Raw genomic sequence first — 24,000 nt, 5'->3', positions numbered from 1 at the left:
TGACAGATGAACCTAGCAGAGTAGAGACGGCAGAGGAGGAAGGTGAGTGAGCTCAGGCAGGTTAGTAGGACGCATCCATTCTGAATAACGGAAGAGAGAGCGTGTCACACGGGGCGACAGCAGGGAAATGAAGAAACGATGGCCACATGGTTCACAAATGTGACGAAGGACAGGTGCGTAGCTTTGAGACACTTAACAGACGCCTCACTTGGTAAGTAGAGGACTAGTCATGGAGGCGGATTACCTAGGGGAGAGGTAAAGAGAAAATATTGAAAGCAACACATCACAGGGTGAACAACCATTTTAATGTCAACTTTTCATCAAAAACAATGAAAAGCAAAAAAAAAAGTAAAAAGTTCAACAACGTGTTCAAAGTTCTTACTGGAGATGGTAGAAGGGATTGTCATGCAGAATTCTACATCATGTGAAAAAATGCCCTTTAAAAATGAAAGTGAACTTGGAATAATTTCAGATAAAGAAAACTGAGATTAATTCATCACCAAAGATAACATGGTCTTGAAGTGTAAATAGTACATAGATACATATATCCCTTTTACTAATAAGTTATAGGAGAGGAAATAAATGGATCATCATATGGTTGCAGTGTCCCTATTATTATGTAGCAGTGCATTATGTAACCCAATAAAAACCAAGGGTATGTATAGTATATCATACTGTATGCAGTAACTTTTTAAAATGCAGTATAGTATAGCTTTTAAAAATAGAAAAATTAGGCAGACATTGTGTCTACCCATAATCCCAGTACTTGTGATGCTAAGACAGGACTGCAGGTTCAAAGCCAGCCTCGGCAGCTAGGAAAGGCTGTCAGCAACCTAAGTGAGACTCTGTTTCCAAATAAAAAGTAAAATATGACTGGGGTATAGCTCAGAGGTAGAATGCCCCTGGATTCAATCCCCAGCACCACAAGAGAAAAAGAGGAACAAAAACCAGATAGGATGAGTAGTGAACAAATAATAAAATAGTAAACTCGAATTTGACCATATTAGTAATCACAGTAAACACTAGTGAAGTAAACAGCCCTAGAAGGTACATAAATTGTCAGACTCAACTCTGTGCTGTGTGGAAGTTTTAAGCTAGGTGGCAAAGTTTGACATTCTTCCCTGTATTGGACTTCATAACCCACTTCCTTTTTTTTTTTTTTTTTTTTTTGGTGGTGGTGGTACTGGGGTTCCTGGAAACCCTTCTACCTCTGGGCTACACTCCCAGACCTATTTTATATTTTCTTATTTGGAAGCAGGGTCTCTTAAGCCAGCACAGCTGGCTTCGAACCTGCGCGATCTTCCTGTCTCCGCCTCCCAAGCGCGGGGATCACAAGCGTGCGCCACCACGCCCGGCCTTCATAACCCACTTCTAACGAGAATTGCAGAAGAGATGATGTCCAACTTCAGAGACTGTCGTGAAAGCTGCGCTCCTGCCGCCTTGCTCTCTGGTGGATTGCTTGCCGCAGAGAAGCCATGTGAACCCTGAAGAGGCTGCAGCCGCCAGAGAGGCTCTTGTGCGAACCTGAGGCCTCCCATTGACAGCAGCACCAGCTTGCCAGCCACACAGACAAGCCAGCTTTTCCAGGGCACCTCCTGCAAAGCCTTGAATTGACTTAGCCAGACAACATCTTAACTACAATCACTGAGTACCAAGAACCAAAACCACCCTGTAAGCTCTGCCCGCATTCCTGACCGTGGAAACAGCGTGGGTTTGGAGTGATGCGTAACGCAGCTCTATACAATTCATGTATGCAGCAGCAAAAGTCGTACTTTAAATACAAAGGCACAGATCGAAAAGTAAATGGCTGGGGAAAGATACACCAGGTAGACAGAAAGCTTAAGAAGTCTACAGTCAGCAAAAGATCTAAACAGACATTTCACCAGGAAGACAAAGGAATAGTAGATAAGCACATGAAAAGACACTGGAGCCTCATTAGCCATCATGAAAATGCAGATTAAAAGCACCCTGTGACGCCATTGCACAGATCCTGGAATAACTACAACCTTAAGACCGACCTTACAAGGAGTTGGTAAGAATGTGGAGCAGCTAGAAGTCCCACACCACTGATGGGAACAGAAAATAGTACAGTCACTTTGGAAAACAGTTGTCTTAAAAAGTTAGCCGGGCATGGTGGCGCACGCTTGTAATCCCCGCGCTTGGGAGGCGGAGACAGGAGGATCGCGCAGGTTCAAAGCCAGCCGCGCTGGCTTAAGAGACCCTGTTTCCAAATAAAAATATAAAAAATATAGGTCTGGGAGTGTAGCCCGGAGGTAGAAGGGCTTCCAGGAACCCCAGTGCCACCAGAAAAAAAAAAAGTTAAATGTTAAATGTTTACCTACTCAAAAGTTAAATGTATAGCTACTCCATGATCCAGCCATTCCACCCTAAATATTTACCCAAGAGAAAAGAAAATATGTCTGTGCAAAGACTTGTACAAACATTTTCAGAACAACTTTACTATAGTCAAAAACTAGAAACCCAAACTCAGCAATCAAAGGGAATGCGCTTTTCCTAAGGAATACGCTCCAACATGGCTAAGTCTCAAAATATCACACTAAGTAAAAGAAGCCGGTCCTCTCTTCCCCCTTCCAAAAAAGCACACACAGTCTGAATCCTTTTATCTAGAGCTAACCTGGTGGAGGAAGGCAAGCGGTGGGTTGCCCAAAGATGAGGGAAGGGGTAGGGAAGCGCACAAGGGCACACAAGGGCGGCAGGTGTGTTCAGTGTCCACTGGGAGCATTCGTATCAAAACCTCTCAAGTTGGCTACATTTACATTAAGCACAACTTATTATGTGCCAAGTAAATAACAAATCAAGAAATATGTATAGTGTGGCCATCTTTAGATATACACATGTTTACCTAAATGCAAATGAATAAAGACACTTTTAAAATAAAAAGTTAGAGAAAAATAAAAAAGAATAAAAATAAAATAAAAAGAGAGGCCTCCCTCCCAAAATTCAATTCAATGATAGAAAATAAGGGATGTGTAGAAGTCAGCCAAGTTATGTCCTGCTTCATTCTTACTCGGCTATTCGTTGACCTAACCGAGTGTGAAACCCTGGGTAAACAGCTTAACTTCTCAGGTGAGCTCTGTGTTTCCTAAATTATCAAATGGTGGGTTAGAACGATGTTCTGTGAAGTCCCTTGGTGCCCCCAGATTTGTGTGAAAGACTGCTAACTTGTATTCTCCTTTGCTCTAGATTTCCAACGCGCACAGTCAGCAGATGGATGACCTCTTCGATATCCTCATAAAGAGTGGAGGTAGGTCAGAGGTCACATCACACCCCCAGAGGAAGTAACTTTTTTTTTTTTCAGTACTAGGGATGGAACCCAGGGGCATTCCTCTGAGCTACACCCTCAGCCCTATTTCTTATTTTTTATTTTGAAACAGGGTCTCACTAAGTTGTCGAGGGTTTCCCTAAATAGCTGAAGCTGGCCTCGAACCTGTGATTCTCCTGTCTCAGCCTCCCAAATACTAGGATTACAACCATGGGCCACCACACCCTGCTCAAGTAACCTTTTAATACAAGCCCACGATGGGCTTTCTCTGGAGTTCATAACGTATCTTTGGATATTGAAAAATAGCTAATTCTAACAATTTAGTTTTTAAAATCTGTCAAATATAGATCATTAAAACAGCTCACTATAAATGAAAGAAAAGCCATTGATTCTGCTTAAGACATTAATAATGTTAGATTTATCCTTAGAGTCATGTCTGCTGAGAAAGACTATCTCCAAACAATACAGTAAAACCAGATCTGAATTCCATGTTGAAAAACTTCAAAATGTACCCATACAGTTCAGTCATTGTCATTGGATGAGAACATTCCAATCTCGTTTTTTTCTCTTTTTTTTTTTTTTTTTTTGTTAGAGGCGGTTGTGCGGGGTCATTACCTCTGAGCTATAAACCCAGGCCTTTTAAATTTTTGTTTTGAAACAGGGTCTTAATAGGTTGCTGAGCGTCTCACAAAGATGCTGAGGCTGGTCTCAAGTCTGCAATCCTCCTGTCTCAGCCTCCCAAGTGCTGCCGACTCTACTTTAATGCTATGACAAACAAGTTACCGTCTGTACTCTAGTCACTTTATTGAAATTCAAAGGCATATGAGCATTTTCTACATATACTATGAAATCTTAGATTTATAACATGTAGCTTTAGAAAAACAATAATCACAAAAAAGTCAAAGATATCTCTGCCCCAGTTTACATATTTTTAAAAGCAAATATAAAATTGGCATTAAAAAAAATTAAGGGCAGGTAGAGGGGGCAGCTCGGTGTTCGAGCGCTCACCTGATACGCACGGGGCCCTGGGTTTAAACCCAAGACCAGGTGGGGGCACTACTCAGTATTTTAAAATACTTTACCCTGATGAAAGGAATTTCGTTTGAATTTTTAAGTAATGATTGAAATTTCTCCATTCATAGCAGGTACTGTTCAATACTGAGGCTCATGTTCTGGTCAGAATGTTTGGTATCGCAAATTCTTGATACTTGACTACAGATCCACACTGCAAATAATATTTTTGCTAAGAACTCAATTGCCTTTGCAAAATAGCTTATGGTATATCTAAACTATTGAAAATTTTAAAACAGATATTCTATCCCCTGATCTTAGGATTCAAAAAACAAAATGTTTTTCCTAAATCTGGCAAATATAAGACTTTTAAAATGATTAATAAGAATAATTTTATAGCCTAAACTTGGCAATTAAAATGCAACAAAAGCCGGGCGTGGTGGCGCACGCTTGTAATCCCCGCGCTTGGGAGGCTGAGACAGGAGGATCGCACAGGTTCGAAGCCAGCCTCAGCTACTTAGGCTCTCAGCAACTTAGTGAGACCCTGTTTCCAAATAAAGAATAAAATAGGTCTAAGAGTATACCCCAGAGGTAGAAAAGCCCCTAGATTCCACCCCAAGTACCACCAAAATAAATAAAATGCAACAAAGTCAGCACTTTTTTTCTAAAAGTGATAATTTGGTAAAAAATCATCAAATAAATGCATTATGTCATCTTATTATAAACTAATATCAGTAATAAGAACTAAGTTTTTTTTGTGTGTTTTTTTTTTTTTTTTTTTTTTTGGTGGTACTGGGGTTCCTGGAAGCCCTTCTACCTCCGGGCTACACTCCCAGACCTATTTTTACATTTTTATTTGGAAACAGGGTCTCCTAAGCCAGCGCGCGCGGCTGGCTTCGAACCTGCGCGATCCTCCTGTCTCTGCCTCCCAAGCGCGGGGATTACAAGCACCACCACGCCCAGCAAAACTAAGATTTAAATAGATGATTTGACTAATTACTTAAATAACACTTAACACGCTCAAAAAAATTCTAGTGATCATTACAACTAATAAAAGGTAACATAACTAATAAAAGGACAGCACACGTCATTTATAGAAATCAGGTTGTAAGTTCTCACTTATTTAAGAATTATCATTAATTCAATCTAGTTTTCCCAGTATATCTGCATTAAAATAAAACCAATGATATATGTATAAATTGAAAAGATTAGGTTATTTACATGTATGTGACTAAATGGACACTGGTCTATAACAGATGATCCGTTAACTTTCCACTCCATGTGGAAAGGAGCAGCACAGTTGATGCTGACACACTACCAAATCCTCACGAGTTTATGTACACTCAGAAGATGGAACCAAAAGGTAGAAGAAGCACAGGATCCACTTTACACTACGAGGATGTCAGAGAAGCCGCGTGATAGTTTTAATTTAAATATGGCACTGCGTCTTTTCAGAACTTCATGCAGACGTGCGTGGCCGGGCTGAGTGCCTAGGCCAACTATTAGGATTGCTTCTAAAAGAAAAAGAAACTGGGTACCGTGACACATGCCTGTAGCCCAGTACCCAGAGGCTGAGACAGGCTCAGTGCCAGCCTCAGCAACTTAGCAAACCTTCTATCAAAATAAAAAATCAAAAAGGATGGGATGTGGCTTCAAAATAGAATGACCCCGAGTTCAACTCCCAATACCAAAAATTTTTTCATGAAAATTTTAAAAAAAGAGTATTAGGCCTTTCACGATACTAAGGATGCACCTCTCGTCTCCAGACTCGGGAGCTGCTCCCGCCTCCACTGGAGGGTCTCGTGCTCCTCACAGCGCCCATGACAGAGGAGCTGTCTAAAGCCTCAGGTGACTGAGGATACGGGCCCGAACATTCAATGTTTCAGAACTGTTGATTCCTACATAGTGGGAAGTAACAGCTTATAATGCTTAGTGTTACTGAAAAGAACTAAAAGAAGCATATTAGAATGTAATAAAGTATTTTTTTAGTGTGGTGCTGGGGATTGAACCCAAGAGCATTCTACCTCTGAGCAACATCCCCAGCCTTTTTCATTTTTATTTTATTTTATTTTATTTTACTTTTTTATTTTATTTTATTTTACTTTACTTTTTTGTTTTGAAACAGGGCCTTGCTAGGTTGGTGAGAGTCCTGCTATATTGCTGAGGCTGTCCTCAAACATGCAATCCTCTTGTCTTAGCTTCCCAAGTAGTGAGAGTACAGGTATGTGTACTGGCTATGTTCATCTATTTAGCTAAAATGATCCCTTAACCTAGGAGGGTTTTACCAACCAAGGGCATCCTCTTCCTGCCTTCAGATGGACATGAGCAGAAGGAATCACTAAATAGCTAAACAGCTGTCCTAGTAATCAAGTTTTCAAACTGCTGTAAATCCATACTGATTACATCAATTATTTTACAGAGATTTCTCTTCCTATAAAAGAAGAGCCTTCTCCAATTTCCAAAATGAGACCAGTGACGGCCAGCATCACCACAATGCCAGTCAACACCGTGGTGTCCCGGCCACCACCACAAGTCCAGATGGCACCACCTCTGTCCTTAGAACCTATGAACAGCCTATCTGCCAGCCTCGAGAACCAACTAGAAGCCTTCCTAGACGGAACTCTGCCTTCGGCGAGTGAAATCGCTCCCCTGCAGGGCAGCAGTGAAGACCGAGAGCCCTTCTCCCTCATCGAGGACCTCCAGAACGAGCTGCTGGGCCACCCCGGCGTGCTGGGCCACGCACACTCACCCATGGAGACCTCCGAGGGCCCCGGGGCCGCAGGGGCCCCCTGCCTGTCCCTCGACCTCTCAGACTCGACCTTGGATAGCATGGAGTGGCTGGACATCACCATGCCTGGCTCGTCCACGGGGCTCACTCCTCTCAGCACCACGGCGCCAAGTATGTTCTCTGCTGACTTTCTAGACCCCCAGGACCTACCGCTGCCTTGGGACTAACGTCACAGGCTGCTTGTCTCAGAGCTCAGGAGGTCAGAACACGGAGAAGAGTCTAAGAGGTTCCTTTTTAGAGACAGATGCATAGGTTCATTGTTGCAATTAAAATGTTGTTACAGAAAGAGTAGCTAGAAGGTCACAGCCTGGAAACCAAGTTTGAGAGATTTAATTACCAACAGTTTACCAAAGCACGGGGCCTTCTGAAAATGCACTTGTCCAAGAACAGTCGGCTGCCTCTCCAGACTGCAGTGAAGAATACAGAGTTCTTAGATAGAAAGCGAAGGAAGAGCTGTGCGTGCAGAAAGATGACACTAGGATCCTCGATGATCAACCACGTTTAAACCTCTGGGGCCACAGCGTGACCCAAAACAAAAGGCAGGCCGCCCCGCCTACAGACGCTGTCGCGAGGGAGAGGAGTGGCCCAGCACGGCGGGGCTCGGGCAGTGGAGAACGCGGCCAGCCCCACCACGGCTTCCCCTGAAGATGGCTCCACTCAGAAACCTGTGTGATCTTTTGTGTTGTAGTTTACTTTGTGATTTTTGGAATCTTACTTTAGAGTTCCAAATTTAAATGGAAGATATTTGACCATAACCAGGTGTCTATAAAATACTGTCATCAACAATCCACTGTAAAAAGTCCAGGCGTATAACACTGAAAATTCTGTTAGCAACCCACTACATTGATTAGATTGGTTTAATGTGTATATTAGACCTTTATACGTACTCTGACTTTGTAACTTGTACAGCCTGTGTTAGGGTAAGGAAATGGGTGTCCAGTGGTCCTACTTCTTTTAATAACTATTTCCAAAGCACTTGAGCCACACGTATTTTCATATTTAAAGAATTGCCGACTAGTTTTCAGGTAACCAGACCCATCTCAACAAACTAAGGAAAGGCTTTAGCATGAAATACCTTTCCGAGCTGGTGAACTGGGAGAATGGAAGCTGCAGGGAGGTCTTTCAGGAACCCAGGACGCTCCCCGCAGGAGAACACAGCGACTGCCTCGCTCGAGGCTGGCCCTCGCCAGCCCTGCTGTCTCTGTAGACGTGTAACTGGATGTCCCCAAGCTCTCGCTGACTATCAAGCCCATGATTGGAAAACTGGAGATTTTACTAGGTTTTTATATAGAAAAAAGTTATCACATTTGTCAAGTCGCTTCTGAAGAATTCTCTAAAATGCCAATCACAAGAATTCCAAAATTACTTCAATCTAGTATATGCGCAATGTAAATAACTGAACAAACAAAGCTGAAATCTTTCAAAATAGCGTGGATTTTTATTAGGTGGCAATGTTGTGCTCTCCACCTCACCCCACAGGAGCCCAGGGCCAGGCTGTCCTCGGGTCACTAAGTGGCGGCCTTCACAGGGACGCCCAGGAGGCAGCCCGACCCATCGTTTAGAAAGAATTTTTGGATCATTTCAGGGTTTCTGGTTTGCCTAAAAGTGATCTTATGTCAATATTTTTTATTTTCTGGCTTATAAATTTACTACACGTAAGAAAAGCCCGCTTTTCTAACCCTAGCACACTGGAGGCCTCTGTACCTGCACATCCCGCTCGCAGGCGCTGACAGCGCTGACGCACGAGGGGCAGCCACGGCGCTCAGTGCAGTTGGTGGTGAATAGTTTGAGTGTTTAAAAGCCGGCGGTCCAGTGCGTCGGGCACAGTAGCACTCTGTGGACCAGAACGCCGTCATCCGACCAGTCCACGGGCTCCCCGCGCTGGAGGGAGGTCCCGGGGCAGCTCCCGCGGGCTCCGGCCCCAGGCCAGGCTGTGTACTTGGAAAGGTCACCTCCCAGGGGAGGTCTTGGCCCTTAGCAGTTCCTACTTACACTCTGCACATCTTCTTACTCGGATTGGAATGACTTGTACAATGAGCACCAGATACCAGCAGCTGGACACCTCGTGCAGTTGACTCTCCTTAGTAACTTTATATTTCTGTCGCCCCGAGTTGAATACACAGCTTATTTCCCACCCCTCAGGTCCCTTTATGGCATTTTTAGAAATCAGGTTTGAGCCACGTCAACACAGGCTGCTCTCCAAATACACTCGATGCCACACAAAGCATGCCGGCACCTGCCGCGCTCCCACGCCGTCGAGCCTGGCCTCCAGGCAGGTGCACCGCAGCCGTCCCACTGCACCAGCCCTCCTCTCCTGGAACCTGCGACCCAGGGCTGCTCCCCAGACCTCGCCCCGCGCTTGTGACGCCACCAGCGACCAAACTCTGAGTCAGGCCGTCCACCTAACCGCGCACCTGCTGGGGAGCGCGTGGTGAAGGGTGTGTTTAGGAAAGGTGCCTTTCTTGCTGAGGTTGGCTTCACATTAGTTAGAGCACAGGTCAGCTCGGCCGTGGATTCTCACTGCTTAGGCGGAGTCCTGCTGTATCGCCAAGAATCCTGGCGTGCTCTCCGCACGCGGTAGCATCAGCCTTGCCTCCTACTGCACATACGTGTCAGATCATCTTGGGTGTGATAGAGTTACATGAAGCTTCTGGAAAGGCTTCGCAAGTGGAGGGACAGGTGGCCATCTTGTACGTTTTGGCAGGACATCTAGGAAGCCTCTTAGAATGGTGGCTAGTGCTTCACGGTCTAGCGTTTTTCCCCCAAAGTGTGCAATCTACTGTATAGGGTTTGCAACATACTTGTACACAGATATTCCGAATTTATGGAATTTTTTGCACAGATACAAAAATATTAGTATGAAACAAACATAGTAATGCTAAACTCTCCATAGGTTTCCTCTTTAAAAGCTGTGTGGTCCTGTGGCCCATGTAACTGACCCGTGTCGGCTTGCGAGTTCTTCTTAGGAACGGTGGGTGGCAAAGGCATTCCGGCGTCACCTGGAGCGGCTGCCTGTGCAGACAGCGTCCTAGCAGTGAGAGCGCCGCCAGGCCGCAGAGAGGTCCTGGGTGCTGAGAGCAGGGGTTTTCCCCTCTTTCCTTTCTGGGTAGAAATCAATTTTCTTTTCTTGCTTGTCTGGGTCCTTCCAAGCAGTGTAGCTTTTAGTCCTTCCAGACTGAAAGTAGCCACACAGCCGCCAAAGCAGCTGACCCCACAAGTGAAGGGACGGTCCCTTTCCTGTCCCCCCGCGGGTCGGCCTTAGCGAGGTGGCATAGCATGGCGGCAGGACGGGGCCAATGGGAGCAGAGCCCACGTTGCAGAATCTTCCGGCCGTTTCCAAGGCTGCCCGGTGGCCAGCTCGGGCACCGGGAGCTCATGGCACGCTGGGGCTGCGGGCAATCCAGCATCCACCAGCAGAGTGACACAGGTCGGTTTAACCAAATCCACAGGTAACTTTTTCTCCCTCTGTCTCTGCACACGTGGATGGATACTGGCCACAGAACACCGAGTGCAGATTGACCTCTGTCCTGGAGAACATGGGCACCGCCCACATGGCCCAAGAGCAGTAACCGGAAGGTCGGGCTGGTCCAGGAGCCCAGCCTGCAAGTAGGTGTGGGTGTGGAGAGCGTCCTGGCTGCTTTCAGCTGGTCTTTGAAGTGATGTCAGCCAAAACTGGAAAATAACAAATAGAGTCGTTTCTTATTCCTTTCAGTCGCTTGCTCATTCAGCCGCGTGTATCCGTAAAGTGACCGTCCGTGGTGATCAGCAAGTGCCCATTTCTTCCCCGTCGGCCTTCCCTGCAGGATCTGAGGAAATGTATCATTGCGAAGGGTTTCCCCTGAAATCTTCTGTTTAAGGCCTGTAATTCATAAAGCTGCACATGTTTACAAAAGAGCTCTTCCCTGCACACAAATGTTGCTCTGTGAACCTTGATTGAAAAACTTGTTTGGAGACCACAGGAAGGCAATCTGAGCTCCGCAGGGTGCTGCCCGGGATCACGCGAGACCCAGCCCTGGAGGGGTGGGCGCCTGCGTGTGAACGAGCTTTCGCCAAGACGGAGGGAGACACAGCTCTGACAGCCGGAGGGTCACCGGGACGCGCCGCAGTCACCTCTCTGCGTTACGCGCGAGCAACCTTGCTGCCTTGGTAGGAAGCAGAGGCGCTTAGGGAAGAGTTCGTGTCTCCCAAAGTAGTTGACCTCAAGCACCAATCGTAATGCAGAATGCTTTCAAGGAACCAAAGGCATTGCCAAGTATTTGCCAAAAGGAGGCACTTTTTATTTAAAATTTGAGACTAACGAAGATCTCAAAAATCACTCCCAAAAAGGTATTGCCCGTTTCATTTTTCACAAAGATGTAGATATTCTCTATTGTTTTCATGTAAAATAGTATAGAGCTGTTTTGTTGGTTTAAGAATAATACATATTCAGTAGTAATTCAAAGGGTTTTTTTCCCTCTTTCCTTTCTGGGTAGAAATCAGTTTTCTTTTCTTGCTTGCAATAGAATGCAATGTGATAGGTGTTTCTCTTCTTATTTTCATTGTCACATTATGTCTTAGCATCTCACTTTATGAAAAAAAGGAGAAAGATACCCATCCACAGAGCCCTGCTTGTTAGAGCACTAGTCTAATACACCAGTCATGGCAGTTGGGGGTCCATTCATGTATTGCCTTTATGTTGTTTTTTAAAAGAAAAACCATGATGCCTTTGTACTTGCTGTTTGCACCCCTGAAATCGATTCCGTATCACGTTTGAATGCCATATGTTTGCACATGTACTGTACATAGGTACTGCGTACTGTATTTTTATATGTGCACATTTATCATCAGATCTTTTGTACATAGCAGTATCGTAGCTGATCGGGAAATGTTTGATATCTCAGCGATTTTGCATTTTTGTGTCTCAAATAAAAACAAACATTTTGACGTATTACGACTTTTACTGTGCAGAGAACAGCGGGGCCGTTGCAGAGCTGTGGGAGGGGGCAGGTTTGGGAGAAAGTGCTACATGTAGAAGCGGGCCGTCAGGGCGGCTTTTAAAGATCACAGTCAGTGAGCCTGCCCAGGCCAGGGGCTGGGGCACCAAAAAGCCCCCAGGCGCTGGCTGTAAACATGCCAGGACAGTGCCAAGGTCATGTTCTTTTATCCACGACCACAAGGTAGCGTTGAGTAGGAGGCCTTAAGCCTGGTGCCTTCTCCCTGGAGGGCGCTGTATCATGCCACGCACACTCCGGCCCGAAATGACTCCCCCCACAGCCACGAGCACACCAGCAGCAATGAGGGGCCCAGAGGCGGATCCTTATACTAACCAGGTTTCAAAAGCAACTAAAGAGATTTTTTTAGACCATACAAAATGCTCCTGAGGATTCAGGTGTCTTTGTGGAGCTATTTTGTTTGGGGAAGATGGCATGAAAGCACATTATTAAAAAGGGGTTTTGAGAGCCGGGCGTGGTGGACACGCTCGTCATCCCAGCATTCGGGAGGCTGAGACCCGAGGGTCGCGGTTCACGGACAGCCTCAGCTACTTAGTGAGGCCCTCTGCAACTCAGTGAGACCCGGTTTCAAATTAAAGAATAAAAAATAGGGCAGGGGGTGTAGCTCGGAGGTCAAATGCCTCTGGGTTCCATCCCCAGAAAAAAAGGGGGGCTTTGAGGAGTGTGGGGGTTGCTGGGGGTTGAACCCACGGAAGTTCTACCTCTGAGCTACACCCTCAGCCCTTTCTATTTTTTCTGTTTTGTTTTGTGGTGCTGGGGATGGAACCCGGGGACTTTCTACCTCCAAGCGACACCCCCAGCCCTGTCTTTTACTTATTTTGAACCAGGGTCTCACTGAGTTGCAAAAGGCCTCACTAAGTAGCTGAGGCTGGCCACGAACCTGCTATCCTCCAGTCTCGGCCTCCCAAATGCTGGGATTAGAAGCATGCGCCACCACGTGCAGCTTTATTTTTTGTTTTGAAACGGTCTCACCAAGTTCCTGAGACTGCCATTGAACCTGCCGGCCTCCTATTTCAGCCTCCCAAGTACTGGGACTAGCAGTGAGCACCACCGTATGCGGCTCAAAACGTTCTTTATGACATCAGAGTGTGGGAAAGCCGCCCTGCCCACCTGGAAGGAGATGCCCCTGTGGGGCCAAAGCATCTGTAACCTCACGTCGCCAGCAGAGCTTGCCCGTGGGGCCCTGGACAGTGATTGCTTGAGGCAGAGAGGACTCTGGGAGTTCCAAGGAGCCAGGAGTGGGCAAGGTCAGAGATCACTGGAGACTTGTGGCTGAGCCCTGCTGTGTGCTGGGCAGCAGCGAGGTGCCAGCGTTTGTCCACTGGACAGAATCCGTGCGAGTGCCGAGGTCGGCCTGGCCTGGAAAGGCTTTCCAGCCTCCCTGTCTTTGAAGGCCCCAGAATCTTGTGCAGATAACTGGTGTTTTGTTTTGTTTTGTTTTGTTTGCATAACACAGCTTTTTTTTCTTGCAGAACTGGGAATCGCACCCAAGGACATTTTACCTCTGAACTATCCCCTCTGCCCCATTTTTTATTCTTTATTTGGAAACAGGGTCTCAACTCAATCACAGAGGCCCTCACTAATTAGTTGAGATTGGCCATGAACCTGTGATCCTCCTGTCTCAGCCTAATAGCTTGTATTTCTTTCTTTTTTCTTTTCGTTACAGGGGATGGAACCCAGGGGCATTCTACTTCTGAGCTACACCCCCAGTCCTATTTTTTTAGTCCTTTTTATGTTTGAAACAGGGTCTCACTGAGTTGAGAAAGGCCTAAGTAGTAGCTGAGGCTGTCCGTGAACCATGATCCTCCTCCAGTTTCTGCCTCCTGAATGCTGGGATTACAAGTGTGCGCCACCACGCCTGGCCTAATAGCTTCTATTTCTGATGGATAGTAAATTATAATTTCATTTAAGTTTCAGAAAGGGGTGTGTGTGTGTGTGTGTGTGTGTGTGTGTGTGTGTGTGTGTTACTAGCGCTTGAACCAGGGGCATTCTACCTAACTCAGCTATACCTCCAGTCCTTTTTTAAAACAGTCCTTTTTTCTGGTTTTTTGTTTGTTTGTTTGTTTGTTTTTTGTGGTACTGGGGGTGGAACCCAGAGGCTTTCTACCTCCGGGCTATACTACCAGACCTATTTTATACTTTATTTGGAAACAGGGTCTCACTAAGTTGCTGAAAGCCTCACTAAGTAGCTGAGGCTGGCTTCGAACCTGCGCGATCCTCCTGTCTCAGCTAAAAGCGTGCGCCACCACGCCCGGCCTTTTGTTTTGAAACAGTCTCCCCAGGTTTCTGAAAGTCTCACTACATTTCTGAGGCTGTCCTCAAACCTGCAGTCCTCCTCTCAACCTCCCAAGTACTAGGATTACAGGTGTGCACCATCATGCCTGGCAAGAAACTTCATCTTGATGTCCTGTCCTCTCTGACAGTTTTTATAACAAGTTAGTAACAGTAGACCCACACAGTGTAATTAGGTGATCCTTAACTTCCTAAACACCCCATCCATTTGTCTGGTACAACTGGGTGCCATTCCCATGGGAACTCTGTGGGTGACAGCCCTGCAGAGGACACTCGCAGTGCCCCCCTCCACCAGCGCACACAGGAGACACAGCAAAAGCATCCGAAACCCGAGTGAGTCAAGTGCTGGCACCCTCGGGCCCAACGCTGAGGCCTGCTGGGAAGTGAGGAGGGCTCTTGCTAAGGCTGGGCATTAGGATTTGACAAAGTCGTTCTTGGGAGTATGTGTTGCTGAGTAAACCTCCGAGCCACACAATTGCAATCTGAGCTCCTCTGCACAGAAACGTCTGTCGACAAAGTAGTTACAACGGTTGGCTTACAATTCTTCTTTCAGCCCTAGGAAAGGTCTACAGAGCTGGCTAAACGAGCGGCTTTTACTTTCTCCACTTAAATTACAATTTAAGCAACTTGGAAGGTTAATCAGGACGCTGAATTCCCCAAAGTAACAGAAGCTACAACAGGAATACTAAAAAGGCTGCTGCCACCAAACACGCCCCTTCTCCCCAGTGGGTGCGCAGGACCAGAGAGCAGACGCGTGCTCACAGACAGATCAGAGAAGCAAACCCAGGGGAGCGCTTAATCAATGTTAGCCTCGTTGGACTGAGCCCCTGAGGCAGCAGCTCTGGTCAACCCGGCTTACACAGAGACCACTAACGACGGAGAGGGCAAGTGACGGCCCGAAATCACAGCAGGATCTTGAGAACAAGCCTCTAAAAACCCACGGCCACACCATTTGGATTGGTCTGTTCTTGCTGCTATAACAAAGTATTTATTTTTCTTTTTTTTTTTTTTTTTTGTATTAGTGATCGAACCAAGGGCATCTGCCTCTGAGCTACACCCCCAGCCCATTCTGCTTTTTTTTTGTAATAGGGCCTCGCTAGGTCTCTAAGAGTCCTGCTCATTGCTGCAGCTATCCTGGGACCTGCCAACCTCTTGTCTCATCTTCCCCAGAACTGGGGTTCCAGGCATGCGCCACCATGCCCAGCTTAGACTTGGAAGTTCATTAACAGGAATCTCTCACAGCTCTGGATCCTAGAAGATCCAAACTGATTCAGTGTCTACTGAGGGTCCATCCCCTGCCCCCAAGATGGCACCCTGAGGCTGTGTCCACACCCAGAGGAAAGGGGCGAAGCTGTGTCCTTACATGCAGGCTCCCTGGGGGTTCCTCCCTTTTTTCAATTTTTCACGGCAATAAGGATTGAACCCCGGGGCATTCCACCTCTAAGCTACCCCCCCCCAGCCCTATTTTTCATTTTTTATTTTGAAACAGGGCCTCACTGAGTTAGCAAAGGGCCTCACTAAGTAGCCAAGGCTGGCCTCCCAAATGCTGGGATTACAAGCGTGTGCCACCACGCCCATTCATTCTTTATTTTGAAACAAGGTCTCAATAAATTACAAAGAAGGGCCTAAGTAGCTGAGAGTGGCCCTTTTTATTTTAAAAGAGTCTCCATAAATTGCTGAGGCTGGCCTTGAACCTATGATCCTCTTATCTCAGCTTCCCAAAGTACTAGGATTACAGGAGTGTGCCACCATGCCCCCACGAAATTCTTAGAACTATAAAATGTTGCTGAAAAACACACACAAATGCAAAGATGTTTTATGTCTGTGGGTCTGAAGACTTAATAAGACAGCATTTTTTTTTTTTTTTTTTTTGTGTGTGTGTGTGTGTGTTACTGGGTTCCTGAAAGCCCTTCTCCCTCCAGGCTACACTCCCAGACCTATCTTATACTTTTTGTTTGGAAACAGGGTCTCTTACGCTGCTGGCTTCGAACCTGCGCAGATCCTCCTGTCTCCACCTCCCAAGCACGGGGATTACAAGCATGGGCCACCACGCCCGGCAATAAGCAATATTACCCTCAAATTGGCCAATAGATCAAACACGCTTCTTATCAAAACCCCAGCTGGCTTGTTAACTGGACAAGGTAATCGTAAAATTCATATGAATTCTCAAAGATTCAGAAGAGACAAAAGAGTCATCCATGGATGTATGATTTTCTAGGCGGAAATTCAAAGGAATGTACAAAAAAACTTAATAAAGGAACTTAGCAAGATTGCAGGATACTACATCAATATACAAAAATTAATTTTATTTCTGTCCTCCAGCAATTAACAATCAGGAACTGAAATCTTAAACACAATATAATTTACAATACATCAAAAATATGAAATAAGGTGGGGGATATAGTTTCAGTGGTACAGCTTGTGCTTAGCAGGCCCAGGCTCCATCCTCAGCACCACACACACAAACATAAGAAATATCTAAGCTGGGTGTGGTGGGCACGCTTGTAATCCCAGTATTTGGGAGGCTGAGACTGTAGAATCGCAGTTCATGGACAGCCTCAGCTACTTAGTGAGGCCCTCCGCAACTCAGTGAGACCCTGTTTCAAAATAAAGAATAAAAAATAGAGCTGAGGGGGTAGCTCGGATAGAATGCCCCTGGGTTCCATCCCCAGTACCCCCCCAAAAAAGAATAAAAAATAGGGCTGGGGGTGTAGCTTGGAGGTAGAATGCCCTTGGTTCAATCCCCAGTACTGCAAAAAAGGAGGAGGAGGAGGAAGAGGAGGAGGGGGGGGGAGGAGGAAGAGGAGGAGAAAGAAATATCTAAGGAGATTAACAAAAAATATGGAAGTGGGGCATGGTGGCGCACACTTGTAATCCCAGCATTCGGGAGGCTGAGACAGGAGGATCGTGGTTAAAGGACAGCCTCAGCTACTTAGTGAGGCCCTCTGCAATTCAGTGAGACCGTGCTTCAAAATAAAGAATAAAAAATAGGGCAGGGGGTGTAGCTCAGAGGTCGAATGCCCCTGGGTTCCATCCCCCCACACCCGCAAAAAAAAAAAAAAAAAAAAAAAAATATGAACTATCTGTAAGCTAGACAGCTACAGGTTTGAAGCCTGCACCCCAGACCACTGAGGATCATCCGGGCTTGACCATGTATACTATCTTGCTTGAAGAAGTCTTTGACAAAAAGCAATACCTGTCATTGGTAAATTTTCTTGTTCTAAAGAAAGCAGCTATGTTCTATAGATATAAATTATGTAAATAAAAGTTATTTTATATCATTAAAAAAAAGAAATATCTGTAAGCTACAAAATACTGCTGAAAGAAATTAAAAGACCTAAATAAATCAAGAGATCTGATGTCCACAGATTAGGAGACAGTTGTTTTCCCCAGTACAAGAAATTGAACCTGGTGTCTCACATGTGTTAGGGAAGTACTGATCTACATTCAAGCCTCTATTTTATTTGATAGTGAGGATTGAACTCAGGGTCATTCTACCTTCAAGCTATACCCTCAGCCCTATTTTGTTTTTTAGTTTGAAACAGGGGTCTCACTAAGTTGCCGAGGGTCTCACTAGGTTGCCGAGGCGGGCCTCCATTCTGGGATCCTGTCTCAGCCTTCCAAGTACCAGAATTACAGGCATATGCAACCACACACTTGGCTCTGATCATCCTTTTAAAATGAAAAGGTATGAAGCATTGCCCGGGGTGTAGAGTTCACCGGAGAGCAGCAGTATTTTCTGGCTTACAGATATTCCTTATTTTTTTGCAGCGGGTGCTGCAGGCCTATAATCCCGACAACTTGGGAGGCTGAGGCAAACTCGAGGCCAGCCTGGGCGATTTAGCAAGGCCTTGTCTGAAAATAAAAAATACACAGGATACATTGGCACACCCCTGTAATCCCAGTACTTGGGAGCTTGAGACAGGAGCATTAGTGGGATCAAAGCCAGCAGGTGATAATTTAGCAAGACTCTGTTTCAAAATAAAAACTAAGAAGGACTGAGGATGTAGCTCTGTGGTACAGCACCCTAGGTTTGATCCCCAGTACCAAAAAAAATAAAGAGGACTGGGGGTGTAGTTCCGTGGTAGAATAGTTGTGCAAGGCCATAGATTCAATCCCCAGTAACACACACACACACACACACACACACACACACACACACACACACACACACACACTGGCCTAGTTGGGAAATTTGGCTATTATCTCTCTAATCCTGATTTCTGGGAAGGTCAAATAAGTAGCTTAGTTTCAGCTGGCGACAGGAACTTGAGTGCAAGTGATTTTTAACCTGGTCTGTTGAGGTCCAAAGCAATGGCCTTCTGTAGTTCTTTTATTTGTTCGGTTTCTTTATTTTGGGCACTGGGGATTAAACCTCACTAAGTTGCTAAGGCTAGTTTCTTTCTTTACTTCTTGTACTAAAGGCATTCTACCTCCAAGTTATACCCCTGTCCTAATTTATTTATTTATTTATTTATTTATTTATTTATTTATTTTGCAGTACTAGGGATGGAACCCAGGGGCATTCTACCTCCAAGATACACCCCCAGCCCTATTTTTTATTCTTTTTTTTTTGTAAACAGGACCTCATTGAGTTGCACAGGGGCCTCACTAAGTAGCTGAGGCTCTTAGTAGCTGAGGCTCCGGGATCCTCCTGTCTCAGCCTCCCAAATGCTGGGATTACAAGGATGCACCACCATGCCCAGCCCCTAGTTTTATTTCTTATTTTTCTTATTTGGAAACAAGGTCTCACTAAGTTGCTGAAGGCCTTGCTAAGTTGCTGAAGCTGGCTTCGAACCTGTATTCTTCCTGTCTCAGCCTCTCAAGTACTGGTGTGTGTGTGCGTGTGTGTGTGTGTGTGTGTGTGTGTGTGTGTGTGTGTGTGTGTACTGGGAATTGATCCCAGGAACATTTTATCTCTAAGCTACACATCTAGGCTCCCCCCCTCCTCTCCCCCTCCCCCTCCCCCTCCCCTCCCCCTCCCCCTCCCCCTCCCCCTCCCCCTCCCCCTCCCCCTCCTTCTCTTTCTCTTTTGTGGTCCAGGGAATTGAACCCAGGGCTTTGTGCATGCTAGGCAGGTGCTCTACCATTGAGCTACACCCCCCACCCGGAAGTCCTGGGATTATAAGCAGAACCCACCATGCCTGGCTCTAATTCTTATTTAGCAGATTGCACAGTAGAAATTGACCACGTACACTTAAAGCATGCCTTCAGCAGGCGCTGCCGGCCGAGTGCAGGGAGGACGGAGGGACCGCGGCTCCCAACGCCACTGCGAGTGGGAGACGGTTCAGCCACTTGGGAAACGGTTTCTTCAAAAGTTAAATGTCCGAGCTGTCTTGTACAAGAGTGTGCAGGACGACGGAGCCAGGGCGTGCGAAGGAGCACAACACGCTGCTGCTGGTAAAATCTTTGTTCTTATTCAAGGAATCTAACGTGTCCAAAATGGGAAGAGGAAAAAGAAAAAGGTCACATTTCAAGTACAACAAAAATTCTTTTCTTATGATACTGGGGATTGAATCCAGGGATGTTCTACCTCTGAGCTACACCCCCAGTCCTATTTTACTTTTTATTTTATTTTGTGTGTGTGTGTGTGTGTGTGTGTGTTTGTGTGTGTGGTACTGGGGATAGAACCCAGGGCCATTCTATCTTTGAGCTACATCCCCACTCTTTAATTTTTTATTAATTTTTTTTTTCAGTACTGGGAATGGAACTCAGGGGCATTCTACCTCTGAGCTACACCCCCACCCCTTTATTTTTTTTAATTAAAAATTTTTTTGGTACTGGAAATGGAACCCAGGGGCATTCTACCTCTGAGCTACACCCCCAGCTCTATTTTTTTATTCTTTATTTTGAAACAGGGTCTCACTGAGTTGCAGAGGGCCTCGCTAAGTAGCTGAAGCTGCGATCCTCCTGTCTCAGCCTCCCAAATGCTGGGATTACAAGTGCGCACCACCACGCCCGGCTTTTACTTTTTATTTTGAAACAGGGTCTCATTAAGCCGCAGAGGGCTTTGCTAAGTTGCTGAGACTGGCCTCAAAGCTGTGTTCCTCCTGTCTCAGCCTCCGGTAGCCTCCCAAGTACTGGGATTAGAGGTGGGCACCATCATGCTAAATTGCTAAATTCAACATTTTTTTACACCTGAGCTTTACATACCCAATCACAGCTTATAGCACTGAAGCAACGCCATAGGGAAAAATGCAAAAAAAAAAAAAAAAAAAAAAGCAGGCTCTGTACATCAACTCACGGCACAATGTGCTTCCCTTCGCTTCTCCACATTTATCTTTTCAAGTTGCCAAGAACAGCCCCAGGAATGATCACCTCCCACACCCAGAGCTGGGGAGATGCTAATTGGCGTCTGATGACAGGAGGTGACATTTCTAAATAGTCACTTTAAGCCTCGTCACATCTATATCATCCTTAACTCTGTAGGTAGCGCGTCGACACCGGGGTCTACACGGCAGGCTGTGAGCATGCAAGTGGAAGGTGTCCCGACAGCAAGCAGAAACCACAAACTCTGGATACGTTTAAGGAAACGCAGGGCAGATGATCTCGCAACCCAGAAGTACGAGTGTCACTTATGTGCCCGCGATCTTAAGATACGAGGTCCGGAAAAAAGGTCTCAACCCATCTCTCTACCCACCCAGCAAGGCAGCTTTGTGAGCCGGGCGTGTGGTGCACGTTTGTAATCCCAGTGCTTGGGAGGCTGAGACAGGAGGATCCCGGGTTTGCAGCCGGCCTCAGCAGCTTAGTGAGGCCCTGTTTCAAAATAAGGAATAAGCCGGGCGTGGTGGCGCACGCTTGTAATCCCCGCGCTTGGGAGGCGGAGACAGGAGGATCGCGCAGGTTCGAAGCCAGCCGTGCTGGCGTAAGAGACCCTGTTTCAAAAATATAAAATAGGTCTGGGAGTGTAGCCCGGAGGAAGAAGGGCTTCCAGGAACCCCAGTACCACCAATAATAATAATAATAATAATAATAATAATAAGGAATAAAAAAATAGAGCTGGGGGTGTAGCTCGGAGATAAAACGCCCCTGGGTTCAGTCCCCAGTACTGAAAAAAAAAAAAAAAAAAGCTTCTGGGTGAGTACAGTTTTAGATCTTTGAGCTATTATATAATATGAATAAACCTAAAGGAAAATAAATGATTTTTTTTTCTGTACTGACAAACAGAAGCCGGGCATGGTGGCGCACACTTGTAATCCCTGTGCTTGGGAGGTGGACACAGGAGGATCATGTAGGTTCAAAGTCAGCCTTGCTGGCTTAGGAGACCCTGTTTCCAAATAAAATATAAAATAAGTTTGGTAGTGTAGCCCAGAGGTAGAAGGGTTTCCAGGAACCCCAGTACCACCAAAAAAAAAAAAAAAAAAAAAATGTATGCACAGAAGCCAGGCGTGGTGGCGCATGCTTGTAATCCCAGCATTCAGGAGGTGGAGACCAGAGGATCGTGGTGGTTCGTGGACAAACTTGGCTACTTAGCGAGGCCCTTCACAGCTCAGTGAGACCCTCTTTCAAAATAGAGAATTAAAAAAAAAAAAGGGCTGGGGGTGTAGCTTGGAGGTAAAATGCCCCTGGGTTCCATCCCTAGTACTGTAAAATAAATAAATAAAAAGTATGTACAATACGACGCCATTTGTGGGGAGAATAATCGTATTCCAGTGAATAAACACATACCTACACATGATCAAAACCTCTTATGGCTGCCGCCGAGGCGGGAGGAGGTAGGGGGTGGAGGAGGAGCTGGGGACCCTCCACTACAGGCAGAAATAATGAGAGAAATAGCAATTTTATTCTGTTGCCATCCGCTGCTTCTTATATACATCAGCCCGTTGTCGACGCCGCATGCTAATGTTCCAGCTCAGATCATCCGGTTGACCTTTTCAGAGCCTCTCTGGGGGAAATAAAAAGGAAAAAAGAACGGGGCTGGGGGGAAAACTTTTTATTATTCATAGCTGACAATTTGATCTCGTTCAGGCCCTGGAATGAACCGATTTAAACAGCGCCTTTCCAAGGTGAGGTGTTCTAAGACTGATTGGATGAGGTGGTGCCGGGGCACCCTGCACGGCTGTCATTTCTCTGCAGAAAGAAAAAAGAAAAATGTGCTTTTCGTCTCGACAACGCTTGGGGTGCGGTGGCCATTACCTGCTAAGGGTGTTGACATAACCATGGCCTCCCCCAAGCCCCGAGGCCGGGCTCCGGGGGCGACGCCTCCTGCGGCCTTCAGCAGCCGGCTCATCCCACTCACCAGGCTTCTGCCCGACGGCGGGCCAGAGGAAGAGCTTTTCCTCTGAAAATCACGGGAAAAACATATCGCGCAATTACAAAGAGATGAATTTAGAACCAGACAAAACAACCAACCGAGCAACCAGCAGAGAACCAGATACGCGGAGCCCCCGCCGCACACCACTGGGAAATTAAATATCCATGAGCAGGAAGCCGATCCCGTGGCGCCATCGAGGGTCCCCAAGTTCACCTCTGGATTTGATGCCGACCCCCCAATCAGAGGCCCAGCGGGCACCAAGGAGCGGATACCAAGACTTCCACGGAAACGCACAAGACGGAGGTCGTAAAGGGAGATCTACAAGACTTGATCTGGGGCCCAGCCTGAAAGATACGATCATCAAGATGTGGCCATCGGTATGGAGCAGATGAGCGGGGTGCAGAGTCCAGAAGCCCCACACAGCGGAGGCGGAGCAAAGGCGCCCAGGAAACGCTTAGGGGAGAGGACTGTCACTTCAACCACTGGGGCTGGAGAAACTAGATGGCTACTGGACAGGGGAAATGAATGTTATACTTTATCTCATACCACATCCTCAAACTAACTCAAAATGGGTCACAGATCCAAGGATAAAAATATAAAAATTCTAAGCTGGTGTGGTAGCACATGCCTGTAATCCCAATACTTGGGAGGCCAAGACAGGAGGATCACAGGTTTGAGGACAGCCTCAAAGTAGTGAGTCTCTCAGTAACCTTGCGAGACCCTATTTTATTTTATTTTATTTTTGGTACTGGGGATGGAACCCAGGGGCATTCTACCTCCAAACTACAATTCCAGCTGTGGGAAGCCATTAAGGTTTTCCCCTAAAAGAATATTTCTGACTCAGCTGACTGTCCTTCGCCCAGAGTCAACAAGGTTTGGGGTCATAGAAGGTTCAAAGTAAAAGGTCTGCGAGAAGATCAGGTGGTGATGGCACGAGGGCATTGATTGACCTACCTGTAATGTGTGTGCTTTGGATTGGTCTTTATTGTATTCCGGGGGTGATAGCACGAGGATATTGATTGACCTGGGACTGTATAAATACCTCTAGAGAAGTGAACCTGTTGTCGGCCCAATAGAGAATACTGACCCAGGAGTAGTCGTTGACCAGTAGCGATATTGACCCAGGAGCAGGGGTCGGCCAGTAGAGATAGTAGGCTGGCAGCCCCCCCACATTAGAATTTAAAAAAATTCTTGGAATCAAATTCTTAAGAGTCGAATTCTTCATCCTCACGCCTCTCTTTGGAACCCGTACTTTTGCTGCCTGGCTCTGGCATCCAGCCCTATTTTTTATTCTTTTATTTTGAAACAGGGTCTCACTGAGTTGCAAAGGGCCTCACTAAGTAGCTGAGGCTGTCCACGAACCATATCATCCTGTCTCAGC

At 46.3% G+C, this 24,000-nt stretch overlaps 1 protein-coding gene across 5 annotated transcripts in view; it reads left to right on the top strand.

Moving 5' to 3' along the window:
• Window positions 1–7,249, top strand: part of MRTFB (myocardin related transcription factor B) — a gene marked incomplete at both ends in the record, with an annotated part of 185,771 nt that extends 178,522 nt beyond the window's left edge. For all 5 annotated transcript variants that reach the window (XM_080704641.1, XM_080704642.1, XM_080704640.1 and 2 more), the window contains 2 exons: window positions 3,205–3,265; window positions 6,714–7,249. In XM_080704641.1, coding sequence (XP_080560767.1) covers window positions 3,205–3,265; window positions 6,714–7,249 — 597 coding nt within the window. The remainder of the gene's footprint in view (window positions 1–3,204; window positions 3,266–6,713) is intronic.
• Window positions 7,250–24,000: the final 16,751 nt, after the last annotated feature.

The sequence above is a fragment of the Muscardinus avellanarius genome (assembly GCF_963383645.1).
Source record: "Muscardinus avellanarius genome assembly, chromosome: 10".
NCBI classification, from domain to species: domain Eukaryota; kingdom Metazoa; phylum Chordata; class Mammalia; order Rodentia; family Gliridae; genus Muscardinus; species Muscardinus avellanarius.
Note: the sequence above shows the minus strand (reverse complement) of the source record. Positions and strands in the feature narration are given on the sequence as shown.